Source organism: Symphalangus syndactylus, chromosome 4 (genome assembly GCF_028878055.3).
Source record: "Symphalangus syndactylus isolate Jambi chromosome 4, NHGRI_mSymSyn1-v2.1_pri, whole genome shotgun sequence".
Lineage (NCBI taxonomy): Eukaryota > Metazoa > Chordata > Mammalia > Primates > Hylobatidae > Symphalangus > Symphalangus syndactylus.
In genome coordinates, this window is record NC_072426.2 from 73,938,337 (window position 1) to 73,958,160 (window position 19,824).

A 19,824-nucleotide genomic window follows, 5' to 3' on the forward strand; every position below is an offset into this window, starting at 1 on the left:
CTGATGGCAGCGTGGGTCATAGATTGGGGAAGGGATGTTGCTACCACTTGGAGTGGGGAGGCTGTTTCCTCAGCCCAAAAAGTCTCATCAGAATTTAGGAGCTCAGTGCCTCCAGCCTCATCAGGGTCCTCCCACATGTCCCCATTTTAAGTTGCATGGTCCCATTATTTTCCAATCAATGTCCTCACTTTAATAGTAGACACCTGGTGAGGCTGTGCATGCATCATTTGTTACAGGTCAGCCACTCACAGGATAAGAGCTTGTGTCTGATTTTCCACAATTTCAGCTTTTTTTCTACAGGAGATAAGACTCTCACTTAGGGCAATCTTAGAAGATTTGAGGCTTAGTATGTGCTTCTAGAGCTGGGAGATAGAATCCCTGAGTTCATTTTCTTTTATCACATTGTCTAGTGAACTTAGGAGCAACCAACCAACTTCATTACATTCTGTAGTTCTTCACATATGGTCAAAGGTATTATGTATAGAGTTAATAAACTCCTTGCGTCTCTTGAGCAGTGAATCAGGAGTACCAAATGCATTTATTTCGCATAACTCTCTAAACAGTTCACACCAAGAACTATCAGTGTTCTCCATACTATTAGAAGTAGAGTCCTTAGCATTTTTGGGTCTAATCATATTAAGCAGGCAACTCCAGAAACCCCAAAGACAACTAAATACTCCATCCTTAAAATTCTGTTCCTCTAGAACCACTCCCAGTACCAAAATCTGTATTAGGGTTCTCTTGAGGGCCGGACTAAGAGGATAGATGTATAGACAAAAGGGAGTTTATTAAGGAGTATTGACTCACACGATCAAAAGGTGAGGTTCCTCAGTAGGCCATCTGCAAGCTGAGGAGCAAGGAAGCCAGTCCTATTTCCAAAACCTCAAAAGTAGGGAAGCTGACAGTGCAGCAGAAGGCCTGAGAGCCCCTGGAAAACCACTGGTGTAGGTCCAAGAGTCCAAAAGCTGAAGAATTTTGAGTCTGATGTTCAAGGGCAGGAAGCATCCAGCACAGGAGAAAGATGTAGGCTGGGAGACTAAGCCAGTTTAGACTTTCACATTCTTCTGCCTGCTTTTATTCTGGCTGTACTGGCAGCTGATTAGGTGGTGCCCACCCAGATTGAGAGTGGATCTGCCTCTCCTAGTCCACTGACTCAAATGTTAATTTCCTTTGGCAACACCCTCAAAGACATACCCAGGAACAATACTTTGCATCCTTCCATCCAATCACATTGATACCTTGTTTTATTTCATCATAATTTGAGAAGATAACTCATATGATTTTGACTTTTTAATATTTGTTTAGACTTGTCTGTGGCCTGATATGTGATCTTCCATGTGCCATTGAGAAAAATGTGTATTCTGCACTTGATCTTAGCCAAAAGGCGAAGTGATGAGAATGTGTATTCAGTAGTTGTTGGAGGAAATGTTCTGTAAATGTTTGTTAGGTCCATTTGATATATAGTGAAGTTAAAGTTTAATGTTGCTTTGTTGATTTTCTGTCTAGATGATATCCAGTGCTGATAGTGGGATGTTGAAGTTTCCGACTATTTTTGTATTGGGGACTCTTTCTCTCCTTAGCTCTGATAATAATTCCTGTTTAGAACTGGATTCTCTAGGGTTAGCTTTTTATATATTTATAATTGTTATATCCTCTCTCTGGATTGATTCCTATATCATTATATACTAATCTTTTTGTCTCCTTTTTAAAATTTAAAGTCTATTTGTCTATTGTAAGTATAGCTATTTCCGAACTCTTAGTTTCCATTCATGTGCATAATCTTTTTCGATTCATTCACTGTCAGTCTATGTGTGTCTTTACAGGTAAAATGAATTTCTTGTAGGCATCATATAGTTGCTTCTTGATTTTTTGTTATCAATTCAGTCTGTCTATATCTTTTAATTCAGGAATTTAAACCACTTACATTCAAGATTGTTATTGATAGATAAGAACTTGTTCTTGTCATTTTGTTGTCTTCTAATTGTTTTGTATATTTTTAATGTTATTTCTTAGCTTTGTAATTGGTGGCTTTTTATATTCTTTTTTTCATTTGTGTGTCCCTCTTCCAGTATGTTTTTGATATGGTTTGGATGTTTGTCCCCTCCTACCATTGAAACTACCATTTAATTGAACACTTTAAATGGGTAAATTATATAGTATGATATACACTCCTAATCACTACTTTCTAATATAAATTTCCCACTAATAACTTTCAGATATTTTAACATTTATTCATGAATTTAACTATTTCTCAAAAACTAAAAAGACATCCATCTACTATGTCTAGGTAACAACTGGTTTTAGTTTCCAGTGTTTAGAGGTTTCTAGTAGGCACATGTGCTGCTGGAACTAGATTTCACCGACGAAACTTTAGTCCCAGTAGTTGACTTTAGTTCATCAATCCTGATTACCCCTTTCTAACATAAATTCCTCCTTAATAAATTTAAGGTATTTTTCCTGTTATTAAATATGGTTAGACTACTAAATCCAACAAAAAAGTCAAATTATGTAAAAACTCCAGTGGAAAAGTACCCAATTTTACTTCTTGTATTTCTGCAAATTTAATCATATCCTAAGCTACGAGGTCCACATGGTAAAGGGACCTAAGAGGGCATGTTTTCCTCAATCTGCAAGATATCTTATTATTTTCCGTCACTGGTGCTTACTTGATTTAAAGTTAACCTAAAAATCACATTAAAATATTTCTGGATGAGTCAAAGTTTTTCTGCACTATAATAATTTCCTATGATTATGAAGATCATTGTTTTCAAGTTGCTAGGTGAAAAAAAAGTTATGTTTCATCTTACCAGGTATATCCATATGGTATGAATGTGATTCAATGTAAACTTTAAAGTCATGTTATTATCATAAATTCTGTAGGATATTTTAATTTTGCATTAGAGATAAGCACTGTTAAAAGTATTGTGAGGCATCAGGTTGTGCAACAACTTTGTTATCACCTCGGTATGTGGTCTTGGTCGAATCACTAAACATCTCTATGCCTCAATACACTAAGGCTTATATGATTGCTAACAGGCCTTCCACTCCTAATGTTTAGTGATTTGGCAATTCAGACATTTCGCTATAACTTTTATTCATTAATAACAAAGGCTGATTAATTTAATACACACACACGCACACACACACACATACACATACACACCCCTCACATTCGTATGTAAGGATTACCTTGCAAAGTATTTTTAAATCTATTTATTTCTATAGAGACTGATATAGAAAGCTTGAGAGGTGCTTTGGGAAGACGCTTATTAAATGATGAATTCAAGACACAGTCAAAGAGTTTCCCTGGTAAGAAAATATTTTTAAGTCTAATATTTCTCATTTATTTTTCTCCTTCAAAGTTTAAGTGTGTATCCTTAATAGCAGTAGTACCCATGTGTTATTATGACATGGGCACAGGTTCTCATGAATACCCTCCCATATTTGGTTTTACTCTAGAACATATTTACTAGAAATGTAAAGCTAGCTAGATATTATTACTTTTAGGACTCATCCATTTAGAAAGTAATCCATAAAATAATATAGTATAGTGAGCTTAGAATATACTTGGGACAAGTATGTTCAAAATTATTTTAGTCCCTTTCTATTTACAGTTTAGATAGAAAGTTACTTTAAATCTGCAAAAGCAGAAAGGCTATCTGATGAGTGCAATAAATAAAGGAAAAAGACAGTTATTTTATTCTTACAAATTCCCTCTATACTTTAAAATGTCAGGCATAGTAATCTCTCAACTATGGCAGAATCCTTCAGTTGTGTAATATAGTTCAGATATTATACTACTGCCTTTGGTACAAGAGTAGCAGTGTTAGGCAAAACACCCTTTGATCTCTGGTGTGATAGAAAGGAAGGCAGACAGGTTAGTAGAGAAATAAGTAAAAGACATACTCAAAGAGGGACCCTCTAAAACCACTGTCATCCAGAGGTGATTGTTGCATGCCCAAAGCTGTTTTATTGTAGGAACAGCATTAGAGGCTTCACATTGCAGGATGTATTGAGCCATTCTTGCGTTGCTATAAAGGAATACCTGAGACTGGGTAATTTATAAAGAAAAGAGGCTGTACAAGCATAGTGCCAGCATCTACTTGGCTTCTGAGGAGGCCTCAGGGCGCTTTTACTCATGGCAGAAAGTAAAGCAGAACAGCCACATTACATGACAAGAGCAGGAGCAAGAGAAAAAAGGGGGAAGGTGCTACATACTTTTGAACAACTGGATCTCACAAGAACTCATATACTATTGTGAGAACAGCACCATTCCATGGAGAAGGATCTGCCCTTGTGACACAAACACATCCCACGTCCAACAATGAGGATTACATTTCAACATGAGATTTGGACAGGAAAAACATACAAACCATATCACAGGGGAAAGAGGCTTCGGTAAAATAATCAAACAAAATCACTGAACAAATAAATAAGCAAACAATAATAACATACCCAGGAAGACAAGGAGAAGAATCAAAATTAAGAGTTGCTACATTATATGTCTAAAATGTCCAGTTTTCAGCATAAAAGTATGAGTTATTCTAATAAGGAAGAAAGTATGACCCATACACAGAAGAAAAGCAGAAAAAAAAACAGTTTATGAGAATCCTAGCTGTTAGACTTAGCAGACAATGACTACAAAGCAGTTAGTATAAATATATTGAAAGAACTAAAGAAAACCATTCTTTAACAAGAAAAGGAAGGTATTATGACAATGTTTCATCAAATAGAAAATATCTACAAAGAGATAAAAAATATTTTGCAAAGGGCCACGTGGCAATTACAGTGTTAAAAAGTACAAAAATTAGAATTTACTAGAGGGGTTCAAGTACATTTGAACTGTCCAAAGAAAGAATTAAAAAACTTAAAGTATTAGCAACACTAAAAAGAAAACAGAGAAAGGAGCAGAAAAAATATGGATGAAAACATTTTGAAAAATATTTAATGATAAATGAGTCTACACATCCAAGCTCAATTCTAAGTAGAATAAACACAAGGGAATCTATAATCACACTCATAGTAACAATGTTGAAAGATAAAGAGAAAAAGCTTAAAAGCAGCAAGAAAAAAACAATGCATGATGTAAAAGAGAACCTCACTAAGATTAAAAGCTGACTACTTATCATTAGGAACTATTAGGGCCAGAAGGCATTGGGACAGCACATTCAAAGAGCTAAATGAAGGACTGTTAACCAAAAATCTTATATCCAGCAAAACTATTTATTAAACATGAAGGTGAAATGAAGATATTTCTAAATAGACTTTTTTAAATTAGAAAATTTATTCCTATCAGAACTGCATTCCAAGAAATATAGAGTTCTTCAGGTTGAAAACCATTGACCTCTGACACTAACTTGAACCCATAAAATGAACATAGGTTAAAGGAATTCTATAACTCTGAAAGACCATATAAATGCATACTTCACTTCTTTCTACTCTTAATTTTAACTCTTAATTGATATAAAATGCAATTGTATAAAAAATATTTACAGAATTTTATTGCTGGGACTTTAAAATATAGACATGTAGTATATTCCAGAATGTTAGCACACAGGCGATGGTTGAAAGAAATGATGTATTGAAGTTAAAAAAAAATGACGAGAGGGGGCTCCAAGATGGCTGTCTTAAATATATCTGGCACTCTTCTCAACACACACAAAAAAACAAATTTGGGCATTGATAATCATATTTCAAATAGATCATCTAATCAGGAACACTAGAGTTCAGCAGAGAATTAACAGGAAACACCTGAGTCATAGAAGGAAAGGGAAAGGAGGCAGCTGACATAACTAGGATTGATAAAGTCCAGAGAGGCTCCCCAGTGTGGGAAAAGGGTGAGAGGTCCCTAGAAGTCAACATTCCCACCATAGATTCCTGCAATCCTAGCCATGGGAGAGCCACCCTTACAGGCCCTGACCAGTGGCATTGCTCTAGAGAGGGAGCTCATGCTGAGGCACACACACACCGTGAGAACCAAGCAGATGCAGCATAGTGCCTTTTTTCCTCCGCCTCCTGGGTTCAAGTGATTCTTCTGCCTTAGCCTCCCAAGTAGCTGGGATTACAGGCATGCACCACCACGCCCAGGTAATTTTTGTATTTTTAGTAGTGATGGGGTTTTTCCATGTTGGCCAGGCTGGTGTGGCCCAACATCCCTACATCCTAGAGCCCCACTGACATCCCCCTGCACCTATGCAATGGGCTGCAGAAGTGAAATCCTAGTTGGGCCCAACAGTGTGGCATGATCCCTAGCATTCAAGTGTTCAACATGCTGGAGAATGGGTGGTACAGCACACTGGAGAGGCTGCCCCTGGGACAAACAGAGCTGAAGCATGCAGTACCCAAAACCCAGAATGCCTGAGTCCATTGCCATTGCTGCAACCCTGCCCCCAGAAGCAGGAGGGCTATTGTGCACTTCTGCATGCCCTGAGAACAAGCTCTCATCATTTGTCACCACCACCAGAGGCTGAATCATGTGCTCACCAGAGCCTGAGAGCCACTTCCCTGGGGCCACTGCCACTGAGAGCAACTCAATCCTACCCAGTGGCAGGACCACCACACAGTTGGATGCACCCTGAGGACAGGCTCTCCCTGCCAACTGCCATTGCTGTTAATGCCACCCAGCCACACCATTTGGGGTCCCGGGGATTTCCCCACCCTGCCTGCCAAAGCATGTGCCCATGCATACCATTGGGGGATCTGAGAACCAGCCCTCTCAGCCTAGAACCATGTTTCAGTGCCCAAAAATGCCACCCAGGGGCCGGGGGATTACCTTGCCCCATCAGTTGCCCTGATCACCAGGGGACCTCACAATAGGCCCAGAAACTTGCCAACAGCACCAAATCATGACACCCAAAGGCTAGGGGCTCATCCTGCCCTATTTACCACCACAGGCATCTGTGCAATCTTCCTGGGTCCTGGAGGATGAACTCAGCTAGCCAGTTGTAGCCACTACTAACACCAGTGCATGCTACTTGGGAGGCTGTGGGTTGTTTCACCACTGCGACTTTTATTGCCCACATCATGTACACTGTCTAGGGGCTCAAAGACCTACCTGCTGGCACCATGGCCAGCACTCAGGCAAGCCACCTAGAGGCCCAAGGATTAGCCTGCCTGGACTCACTAATCCTGATGCTCACATATATCACCTAGGGGCCCAAGGATAGGCATGCTCAGCCATTGCTGTCACTAATAAGGTCAAGGACTGACTCACCTGGGGTCCCTGTCCCCAGCAAAGCCTCACAGCAGCATCCACTAGCAACTACAGCCTAAGTCATTGAGGAAATGACAGACATCACTGACACTGTTTATAGCTGAAAAAAAATTATACAGAGGCTATATACCACTGCATACACCCAGAATCAAAGCTAAAATGCCCAACCTAGGGGAGGCATGGTGACTCATGCCTATACCCCAGCACTTTGGGAGGGGAAGGTGGCAGGATCACTTGAGATCAGACATTTGAGGCCAGCCTTGTTTCAAGACCAGTGAGACACTCTCTCTACCAAAAAAATTTTTTTAATTTGAAAAGTGCTCTATCCAACCAACATCATAGATAGCATCTTCAGGTAAAAGTTTTGCTCTGTGAAAGCCAATGCACAAAACTGAGAGAAGTGGCTGTTACATGAGATGACAGACACATAAGTACACAAGAAACATGAAAAAGCGAGGAAATGTGACACCTCAAAAAGAACACAATAATTCTTCAGCAACAGATTTCAGTGAAAAAGAAATTAATGAAACGCCTGAAACGGAATTGAAAATAATGATATTAAAGAAGCTCAATTAGGTAGAAGAGAACACAGATAAACAATACAAAGAAATCAGGAAAATAATTTTGAGACGAATGAGAAATTTATTAAAGAGGTAAATATCATTAAGAAAAGAACCAAACAGAAATCCCATAATTCAATTCAATTAATAAAAAATACATTCAATGGGAGAAAATTTTTGCAATCTACCCATCTGACAAAGGGCTAATATCCAGAATCTACAAAGAACTTAAACAAATTTACAAGAAAAATATCAACCCCATCAAAAAGTGGGCAAAGGATATGAACAGACACTTTTTAAAAGAAGACATTTATGCAGCCAACAGACACGTGAAAAAATGCTCATCATCACTGGTCATCAGAGAAATGCAAATCAAAACCACAGTGAGATACCATCTCACACCAGTTAGAATGGCAATCATTAAAAAGTCAGAAAACAACAGATGCTGGAGAGGATGTGGAGAAATAGGAACACTTTTACACTGTTGGTGGGACTGTAAACTAGTTCAACCATTGTGGAAGAGAGTGTGGCGATTCCTCAGGGATCTAGAACTAGAAATACCACTTGACCCAGCCATCCCATTACTGGGTATATACCCAAAGGATTATAAATCATGCTACTGTAAAGACACATGCACATGTATGTTTATTGTGCACTATTCACAATAGCAAAAACTGGGAATGAACCCAAATGTTTTACCAGTGATAGACTGGATTAAGAAAATGTGGCACATATACATCATGGATGTGCAAACACACAAATGAGGAAGAAAAAGAACTCAAATGTTACTATGACAGAAAATCACCAAACCACAATGATCAACAACACCAAAGAAAGAAAGGAACAAAGAATAAAGAAAACAACCAGAAAATAAGAAAACAATAGGAATAAGTCCTCACATATCAATATTATTCTTGAATGTAAACAGAAAATGGCTGAATGGATTTCAAAAACATGACCAGACTATATACTGCCTGTAAGAAACTCACTTCACCTGTAAAGAAACATATAGACTGGTAGTGAAGGAATGGAAAAAATATTCCATGCAAACAGAAACCAAAAGTGAGCAGGAGTAGCTGTACTTATTTCAGATAAAACAGACTTTAAGTCAAAAACAATAAAAAGAGGCAAGGATAATTATTATATAATGATAAAAGGATCAATTCAGAAAGAGGATATACCAATTTTAAACTTACACTCACCCAACATTGAAGCATCCAGATACATAAAGCAAATATTAAATCTAAAGGGACAGAGAGAGTCCAATAAAATAATAGCTAGAGACTTCAACGCCTCATTCTCAGCATTAGACAGATCATCTAGACAGAAAATCAACGAAGAAACACTGAGTTTAAACATCAGTTTAAACCAAATGGCCCTAACAGATAATTACAAAGTATTTTCTTCAGTAACTGCAGAACACACATTCTTCTTGTCAGCACATGGAACATTCTCCAGGTTAGACCATATGTTAGGCCACAAAAGATGTCTTAACAAATTTTTAAAAATCAAAATCATATCAATTATCTTTTCAGACCATGACAGATTAAAACTAGAAATCAAAATCTAGAGGAACTTTGGGAACTGTGCAAACACATGGAAATTAAGCAAAGTGCTCATGAATGATCACTGAATCAATGAAGAGATTAAAAAGGAAATCAAAAAGTGCTTGAAACAAATGAAAATGAGAATACAACATACCAAAACCTATGGGATATAACAAAAGCAATGCTAAAAATGGAAGTTTATAGCAATAAACACCTCCATCAAAGAGTAAAAAGATTTCAAATGAATTAACAATGCACCTCAAGAGACTAGAAAAGCAAAAACAAACCAATCACAACAAAAATTAATAGAAGAAAAGCAATAAGGATCAGAGCAGAACTAAGTGAAATAGATACTTAAGCAAAGGATCAACCAAATCAAAACTTGCTGTTTTAAAAAGATGAAATTAATAAACCACTAGTTAGACTAACTTAAAAAAAGATAAAAGATACAAATTAACAAAATCAGAAATGAAAAACGAGATAGAACTGATATCACAGAATTACAAAAGATCATCAGAAAATATTATGAACAACTATATGCTGATAAACTGGAAAATCTAGAGGAAATTGATAGATTCCTGGACACATATAGCCTACCAAGATTGAATTAAGAAGAAATAGAAAATCTGGTTAATAGGTACTACAAACATGCTGTTAGATGAAAAGAATAAGTTATAAAGTTCAGTAGCAGAGGAAATTGATTATAGTTAATAACAATGTATTTTGTATTTCAGAATAGCTAGAGAGAGGTCTAGAAATGTTCCCAACACATAACTAGATGGCCTCATTGCCAATTTTTCCAAACCTTTAAAGAACTAACACCAGTTCTCCTCAAACTATTCCAAAAAATTGAAGAGGATGGAATTCTCTGTAACCCAATCTACAAGGCCAGCATTTACTCTGATACCAAAACCAGACAAGGACATAAAAAAAATAAAAGTGCAAGTCAATATCTCTGATGAATATAAACATAAAAATCCCCAACAAAATGCTAGCAAACCAAATTCAACAACATATCAGGAAGATAATGCACTGTGATCAAGTTGGATCTATCCCACAGATGTAAGGGTGGTTTAACATATGCAAATCAATAAACAAGGTACATCAACAGAAAGAAGGACAAAACCATATAATCGTCTCAGTAGATGCAGAAAAAACATTTGATAAAATTCAACATTCCTTCATGATAAAACCCTCAACAACTTAGGCATAAAAGGAATGTACCCCAAACTAATAAAGTCCATATATGACAGACCCACAGCTAACATCACACTGAATGATGATAAATCGCTGAGGTGATAGATATTCTAAATAATCTGACTTGATTTTTATGCACACTATACATATAATCAAATATCATATGTACCCCATAAATAGACACAAGTATTATGTATTAACAAAAAAAGAAAATGACAAGATATGATAATCTGAAACCACAGGAACAAATTAATAGAACCAGAAATTACAAATAAGAAGGTTAATATAATAAACATTGGAAATATATATTTCTCTCTTGCCTCAGCTTTTTAAAAAAGCATAAAATTATATAAAGAAATAATTATAACAACAACTATAACCATGTCTTTATTATTTACAAATGTACTATATATAACAATAGCACAAAAATGGGGAACGGAATACAGCTACGTAAAAGTAACTTTTCTATATTTCACTGGAATTTAGTATAAATTTAAAGTACTTTTTAAACTGGACTGTGATGATGGTGACAGACATTACTGAATGTATTAAAATCCATAGAATTTAAGATTTTAGATAGCTTATTTAAAGTACTCAGTGAACTTCAAGCAGAAAAACATTTTTAAAAGATTTAAAGCAAAGGGAGGATATTGTGAAGGAGAAAAATTGTAACTCTTACTAAATTATAAGTGTCTCTAGCACATACCATTTAATTTCTAGCATTTAACCCAATATTTCCTCAGATGGTCTCATTTTTTCCCTGATTGTGTGAGGATCATTTGCTTGCTCATTTCAAATGAACCGGTCCTTCTTTGATATATCAGTTGAAAGAACAAAGGAAGCTAAAATACATCTGCTGATGTTTCCAGTTTTGAGTTGCTATATCTCTTATATTGTTAATTACTGACAACTTGTTCTGCTCAATCTTATGGATCACTTTTTACTTTGGTAATGAGGCAGTGCTCAGTATAGGATGCAGTTGTGGCATATTTGAGCAGCTGGTGTCATAATGCAACCATTTACATTGTTCATGTATTCACCAATTTTTCCAAAACAGCAACAAAAACAACAACAAACCACTCTACAATACAATGGAAGGATTATGACAGGTGTCCAACCATAGTTATATACTCTGCTGGAGCCAATTCTACCCACAGAATCTTAAGCCCAATGTTGACCTTATGTCACCAATCCTCATTATCCCCTTTTCAATATGAATTTCTTTTTAATAATTTTTATACATTTTTATCTCATTGAACTTACTAGTTTCTAATTTCAGGAAAATATCAAACCACATAAAAACTTAAATGGAAACGGATCCAATAACAATTCTGGTGGGGCTGCAAATCTGACCATTACCTCCTTGATTCATGTTCAAGGGACCTCAGAGGGCAGTTTGTCTCAGTTTGACAAATATCTTGTAATTTTTTTCATAACTAATATCTAAAGAATTTACAATTGCATAATGTAAAAAGGGGAAAGAAATATTCCTCAATGAGACAAATAATTTCTGCCTCATGATAAGTTTCTGTGACTAATGAAGCCGTGGTTTGCAGCTTGACCTATGGAAAAAAATGTTCCACCTCACATAGTACATACCTACATGTTGAGTATGTTTTTAGTGTAAACTTGAAAGATACATTATCATCATAATGTCCCTAGGATGATTTCAATTTGCATAAGAAATAGCATTGTATAGAACAATTACTGGTTAAGAAATTATGCAGCATCAGGTTGTGCATCAGTTTTGCCTTTCCCTGGCTATATGATATTTCAATTCATTAAACATATCTAAGCCTGAATATAGTCTGATTTATATAATTGTTAACATCCTTTCCTTTTTAAGGTTTTTGTTATTTTCCAATCCAGACATTTCATTTTAATTCTTCTATAAATACAATTTTTATTTTTATTTTATTTTATGTGTATATATATATATATATTTTTTTTTTTTGCCACAGAGTCTCACTGTGTCACCCGGCTGGAGTGCAGTGGCACGATCTCAGCTCACTGCAACCTCTGACTCCTGGGTTTGAGTGATTCTCCTGCCTCAGCCTCCCGAGTAGCTGGAACTACAGGCACGCGCCACCACACCCAGCTAATTTTTGTATTTTTAGTAGAGACGGGGTTTCACCATGTTGGCCAGGATGGTCTCAATCTGTTGACCTCATGATCCACCTGCACTTTGGCCTCCCAAAGTGCTGGGATTACAGGCGTGAGCCACCGTGCCCAGCCACAAATATTTTAAGTTAGTAATACACACATATATATGCACATGCACTCACACTGTCACATTTGTATATAAATGATTACCTTACAGTGTTTTGATACCTGTTTATTTCTATAGGGCCTGATATAGAACAATTGACAGATGCATTTGGAAGAGATATACTAAAGGATGAATTCAAGACACAATCAAAGAGTCTCCCTGGTAAGAACAAAAACTTTACACATTTAGTATTTCTGGTTAGTTTATATTCTTTGGAGTGTAACTAAGTGTGCATCTTTAAGGAGAACAGTGCCTATAAATTATTATGTAGGCAAAAGTCTTTATGAATACCGTTCTATAATATTTCAACTCTAGTTTCAACTAGCAATGTAATATTAGCTTTTCAAAAGCAGAAAGGCTAGATGATGGATGTGATAAGAAGATGAATATAACAGATAGTAATTTTATTGGTTACCAGTTCACTCTATATGGTAAAAATATCAGTCAAGTTTGTAACATCTCAGCTGCAATAAAGTTATTTAGTTATATTTTTCAGAGATTACACAACTGAATTCAGTCCTGGAGTTACAGTGTTAGACACACTTCTCTATGACCATTGGTGTGATACCAAAAGAAGACATTTTAACAAATAAATAATGGAAAGAGACATTCAAAGAGTGCCCTGCTAAAACCACTGTCATCCAAGGGAGACTGCATTCCCAAGGAGATGCCCTGAAAGAGCAACATAAGAGACTTTACACGGTAGAGGAAAGAGACTTTAGGAAAATACTTCTATCAAATCACACACATACACAAACACACACACACCCCACCACCACCACCAACAGCAACAAGCAACAAGCAAACAAAAACAACAAGCCCCACAAAAAGGAAGGTCAATCAACATACAGATTTGCTATAATACGTTATCTAAAATGTCCAGATTTTAGCAAAAAAATTTAGGACATGCACAGAAACAGTACTCTGTAACCCAAACACAAGGAAAAAGGCAAGGAAAACTGCTTGTGAGAGTCCTACATGTTAGATTTAGCAGACAAAGTAGTCAAATAATAACAATAATATCATCAAATAATTAAAACATTTCTTAAAGAAGAAAAAGAAGGTACAATGACAATCTTTTATCAAATAGATGTCAACATTGTGATGTAAATTAAACTTTTTAAAGAACCAAATTAATATTTGGAATTGAAAGGTAAAATAACTGCAAGGGAAAATTCATTACAGGGTCAAGGAAAGATTTGAACTGTCAGAAGAAGGAGTAAGCAAACTTAATATAATGGGAATACCAGAAGGAGAGTCTTCCAAGTAGAGAGAGAATAAGAAAAAATATTTGAAGAAAATTGGCTGAATACTTTGAAAAATATTTACTGGGTAATATTAATCTAAACATCCAAGTTCTATTAAATCTAAGTAGAATAAATACAAGTCAATCCAGGACCAGACTAATCATTGTAAAAATGTTGAAAGACAAAGAGAAAATGTACAATGCATCAAAAGAAAAACAATTCATCCCGTAGAAGGGAACCCCAGTGAGATTAACATCTAAATTAGCATTAGAAACTTATGAAGTCCAGAAGGCCATGGTGTTGTATATTAAAAGTGCTCAAAGAGCAGTGGAGCCAAGATGACCGAATAGGAACAGCTCCAGTCTACATCTCCCAGTATGAGCAACACAGAAGATGGGTGATTTCTGCATTTCCAACTGAGGTACCGGGTTCATCTCACTGGGGAGTGTTGGAAAGGGGTGCAGGACAGTGGGTGCAGCGCACTGAGCATGAGTCGAAACAGGGCAACGCATCGCCTCACCCAGGAAGTGCAAGGGGTCAGGGAATTCCCGTTCCTAGTCAAAGAAAGGGGTGACAGATGGTGCCTGGAAAACTGGGTCACTCCCACCCTAATACTGCACTTTTCTGACAGTCTTACCAAATGGCACACCAGGAGATTATATCCCGTGCCTGGCTCAGAGGGTCCTACACCCACGGAGCCTTGCTCATTGCTAGCACAGCAGTCTGAGGCTGGGGGCGGGGCGCCCGCCATTGCCGAGCCTTGAGTAGGTAAACAAAGCGGCTGGGAAGCTCGAACTGGGTGGAGCCCACCGCAGCTCAAGGAGGCCTGCCTGACTCTGTAGACTCCACCTCTGGGGGCAGGGCGTAGCCAAACAAAAGGCAGCAGAAACCTCTACAGACTTAAATGTCCCTGTCTGACAGCTTTGAAGAGAGTAGTGGTTCTCCCAGCACACAGCTTGAGATCTGAAAACCGGCAGACTGCCTCCTCAAGTGGGTCCCTGACCCCTGAGTAGCCTAACTGGGAGGCACCCCCCAGTAGGGGCATACTGACACCACACACGGCCAGGTACTCCTCTGAGACAAAACTTCCAGAGGAACGATCAGGCAGTAACATTTGCTGTTCACCAATATCCACTATTCTGCACCCTCCGGTGCTGATACCCAGGCAAACAGGGTCTGGAGTGGATCTCCAGCAAACTCCAACAGACCTGCAGCTGAGGGTCCTGACTGTTAGAAGGAAAACTAACAAACAGAAAGGACATCCACACCAAAACCCCATCTGTACATCACCATCATCAAAGACCAAAGGTAGATAAAACCATAAAGATGGGGAAAAAACAGAGCAGAAAAACTGGAAACTCTAAAAATCAGAGCGCCTCTCCTCCTCCAAAGGAACGCAGCCCCTCACCAGCAACGGAACAAAGATGGATGGAGTATGACTTTGACGAGTTGAGAGAAGGCTTCAGATGATCAAACTACTCCGATCTAAAGGCAGGAAGTTCAAACCCGTGGCAAAGAAGTTAAAAACCTTGAAAAAAACTTAGACGAATGGATAACTAGAATAACCAATGCAGAGAAGTCCTTAAAGGACCTGATGGAGCTGAAAACCATGGCACGAGAACTACTCAATGTATGCACAAGTCCCGGTAGCAGATTTGATCAACTGGAAGAAAGGGTATCAGTGATGGAAGATCAAATGAATGAAATGAAGCGAGAAGAGAAGTTTAGAGAAAAAAGAAGAAAAAGAAATGAACAAAGACTCCAAGTAATATGGGACTACATGAAAAGACCAAATCTACGTCTGATTGGTATACCTGAAAGTGACGAGGAGAATGGAACCAAGTTGGAAAACACTCTGCAGGATATTCTCCAGGAGAACTTCCCTAATCTAGCAAGGCAGGCCAACATTCAAATTCAGGAAATACAGAGAACGCCACAAAGATACTCCTCAAGAAGAGCAACTCCAAGATGCATAATTGACAGATTCACCAAAGTTGAAATGAAGGAAAAAATGTTAAGGACAGCCAGAGAGAAAGGTCAGGTTACCCACAAAGGACAGCCCATCACACTGACAGCTGATCTCTCGGCGGAAACTCTAGAAGCCAGAAGAGAGTGGGGGCCAATATTCAACATTCTTAAAGAAAAGAATTTTCAACCCAGAATTTCATATCCAGCCAAACTAAGCTTCATAAATGAAGGAGAAATAAAATCCTTTAAGGACAAGCAAATGCTGAGAGATTTTGTCACCACCAGGCCTGCCCTAAATGAGCTCCTGAAGGAAGCACTAAACATGGAAAGGAACAACTGGTACCAGCCACTGCAAAAACATGCCAAATTGTAAAGACCATCAAGGCTATGAAGAAACTGCATCAACTAACGAGCAAAATAACCAGCTAACATCATAATGACAGGATCAAATTCACACATAACAATATTAACCTTAAATGTAAATGGGCTAAAATCTCCAATTAAAATACACGGACTGGCAAATTGGATAAAGACTCAAGACCCATCAGTGTTCTGCATTCAGGAAACCCATCTCACGTGCAGAGACACACATAGGCTGAAAATGAAAGGATGGAAGAAGATCTACGAAGCAAATGGAAAACAAAAAAAGGCAGGGTTTGCAATCCTAGTCTCTGGTAAAACAGACTTTAAACCAACAAAGATCAAAAGAGAAAAAGAAGGCCATTACATAATGGTAAAGGGATCAATTCAACAAGAGCTAACTATCCTAAATATATATGCACCCAATACAGGAGCACCCAGATTCATAAAGCAAGTCCTTAGAGACCTACAAAGAGACTTAGACTCCCACACAATAATAATGGGAGATTTTAACACCCCACTGTCAATATTAGACAGATCAACGAGACAGAAAGTTAACAAGGATATCCAGGAACGGAACTCACCTCTGCACCAAGCGGACCTAATAGACATCTACAGAACTCTTCACCCCAAATCAACATAATATACATTCTTTTCAGCACCACATCACACCTATTCCAAAATTGACCACATACTTGGAAGTAAAGCACTCCTCAGCAAATGTAAAAGAACAGAAATTATAACAAACTGTCTCTCAGACCACAGTGTAATCAAACTAGAACTCAGGATTAAGACACTCACTCAAAACCGCTCAACTACATGGAAACTGAACAACCTGCTCCTGAATGACTACTAGGTACATAACGAAATAAAGGCAGAAACAAAGATGTTCTTTGAAACCAATGAGAACAAAGACACAACATACCAGAATCTCTGGGACACATTCAAAGCAGTGTGTAGGAGGAAATTTATAGCACTAAATGCCCACAAGAGAAAGCAGGAAAGATCTAAAATTGACACTCTAGCATCACAATTAAAAGAACTGAGAAGCAACAGCAAACACATTCAAAAGCTAGCAGAAGGCAAGAAATAACTAAGATCAGAGCAGAACTGAAGGAGACAGAGACCCAAAAAACCCTTCAAAAAAATTAATGAATCCAGGAGCTGGTTTTTTGAAAAGATCAACAAAATGGACAGACCGCTAGCAAGACTAATAAAGAATGAAAGAGAGAAGAATCAAATAGATGCAATAAAAAATGATAAAGAGGATATCACCACCGATCCCACAGAAATAGAAACTACCATCAGAGAATACTATAAACACCTCTACACAAATAAACTAGAAAATCTAGAAGAAATGGATAAATTCCTCGACACATACACCCTCCCAAGACTAAACCAGGAAGAAGTAGAATCTCTGAATAGACCAATAACAGGCTCTGAAATTGAGGCAATAATTAATAGTTAACCAACCAAAAAAAGTCCAGGACCAGATGGATTCACAGCCGAATTCTACCAGAGGTACAAGGAGGAGCTGGTACCATTCCTTCTGAAACTATTCCAATCAACAGAAAAAGAGGGAATCCTCCATAACTCATTTTATGAGGCCAGCATCATCCTGATACCAAAGCCTGGCAGAGACACAACAAGAAAAAGAGAATTTTAGCCAGGCATGGTGGCTCATGCCTATAATCCCAGCACTTTGGGAGGCCGAGGCGGGCGGATCACGAGGTCAGCAGATCGAGACCATCCTGGCTAACATGGTGAAACCCCCGCTACTAAAAATACAAAAAATTAGCCAGGTGCGGTGGTGGGCGTCTGTACTCCAAGCTACTCGGGAGGCTGAGGCAAGAGAATGGTGTGAACCCAGGAGGCGGAGCTTGCAGTGAGCCGAGATCACACCACTGCACTCCAGCCTGGACGACAGAGCGAGACTCAGTCTCAAAAAAAAAAGAAAAAAAAAAACAGAATTTTAGACCAATATCCTTGATGAACATTGATGCAAAAATCCTCAATAAAATACTGGCAAACTGAATCCAGCAGCACATCAAAAAGCTTATCCACCACGATTAAGCCGGCTTCATTCCTGGGATTCAACGCTGGTTCAGCATACACAAATCAATAAACGCAATCCATCACACAAACAGAACCAATGACAAAAACCATATGATTATCTCAATAGATGCAGAAAAGGCCTTTGACAAAATTCGACAGCCCTTCATGTTAAAAACTCTCAATAAACTAGGCATTAATGGAATGTATCTCAAAATAATAAGAGCTATTTATGACAAACCTACAGCCAGTATCACACTGAATGGGCAAAAACTGGAAGCACTGCCTTTGAAAACTGGCACAAGACAGGGATGCCCTCTCTCACCACTCCTATTCAACATAGCGTTGGAAGTTCTGGTCAGCACAATGAGGCAGGAGAAGGAAATAAAGGGTATTCAGTTAGGAAAAGAGGAAGTCAAATTGTCCCTGTATGCAGATGACATGACTGTATCTAGAAAACCCCATTGTCTCAGCCCAAAATCTCCTTAAGCTGATAGAGAACTTCAGCAAAGTCTCATGATACAAAATCAATGTGCAAAAATCACAAGCATTCTTATATACCAATAACAGACAAACAGAGAGCCAAATCATGAGTGAACTCCCATTCACAATTGCTTCAAAGAGAATAAAATGCCTAGGAATCCAACTTACAAGGGACGTGAAGGACCTCTTCAAGGAGAACTACAAACCACTGCTCAATGAAATAAAAGAGGATACAATCAAATGGAAGAACATTCCATGCTCATGGGTTGGAAGAATCAATACCATGAAAATGGCCATACTGCCCAAGGTAATTTATAGATTCAATGCCATCCCCATCAAGCTACCAATGACTTTCTTCACAGAATTGGAAAAAGCTACTTTGAAGTTCATATGGAACCAAAAAAGAGCCCACATCGCCAAGTCAATCCTAAGCCAAAAGAACAAAGCTGGAGGGATCACGCTACCTGACTTCCAACTGTACTACAAGGCTACAGTAACCAAAACAGCATGGTACTGGTACCAAAACAGAGATATAGACCAATGGAAGAGAACAGAGCCCTCAGAAATAATGCCGCATATCTACAACTATCTGATCTTTGACAAACCTGACAAAAACAAGAAATGGGGAAAGGATTCCCTATTTAATAAATGGTGCTGGGAAAACTGGCTAGCCATATGTAGAAAGCTGAAACTGGATCCCTTCCTTACACCTTGTACAAAAATTAATTCAAGATGGATTAAAGACTTAAATGTTAGACCCAAAACCATAAAAACCCTAGAAGAAAACCTAGGCAATACCATTCAGGACATAGGCATGGGCAAGGACTTCATGTCTAAAACACCGAAAGCAATGGCAACAAAAGCCAAAATTGACAAATGAGATCTAATTCAACTAAAGAGCTTCTGCACAGCAAAGGAAACTACCATC

At 38.0% G+C, this 19,824-nt stretch overlaps 1 protein-coding gene across 1 annotated transcript in view; it reads left to right on the forward strand.

Moving 5' to 3' along the window:
- The window catches only part of CCDC7 (coiled-coil domain containing 7), a 434,096-nt gene that overhangs the window by 359,995 nt on the left and 54,277 nt on the right, over positions 1-19,824 (forward strand). Inside the window, 2 exon segments of the mRNA XM_063637339.1 lie at positions 3,226-3,309; positions 12,865-12,948. Of these exon segments, the coding sequence (XP_063493409.1) occupies positions 3,226-3,309; positions 12,865-12,948 (168 nt within the window).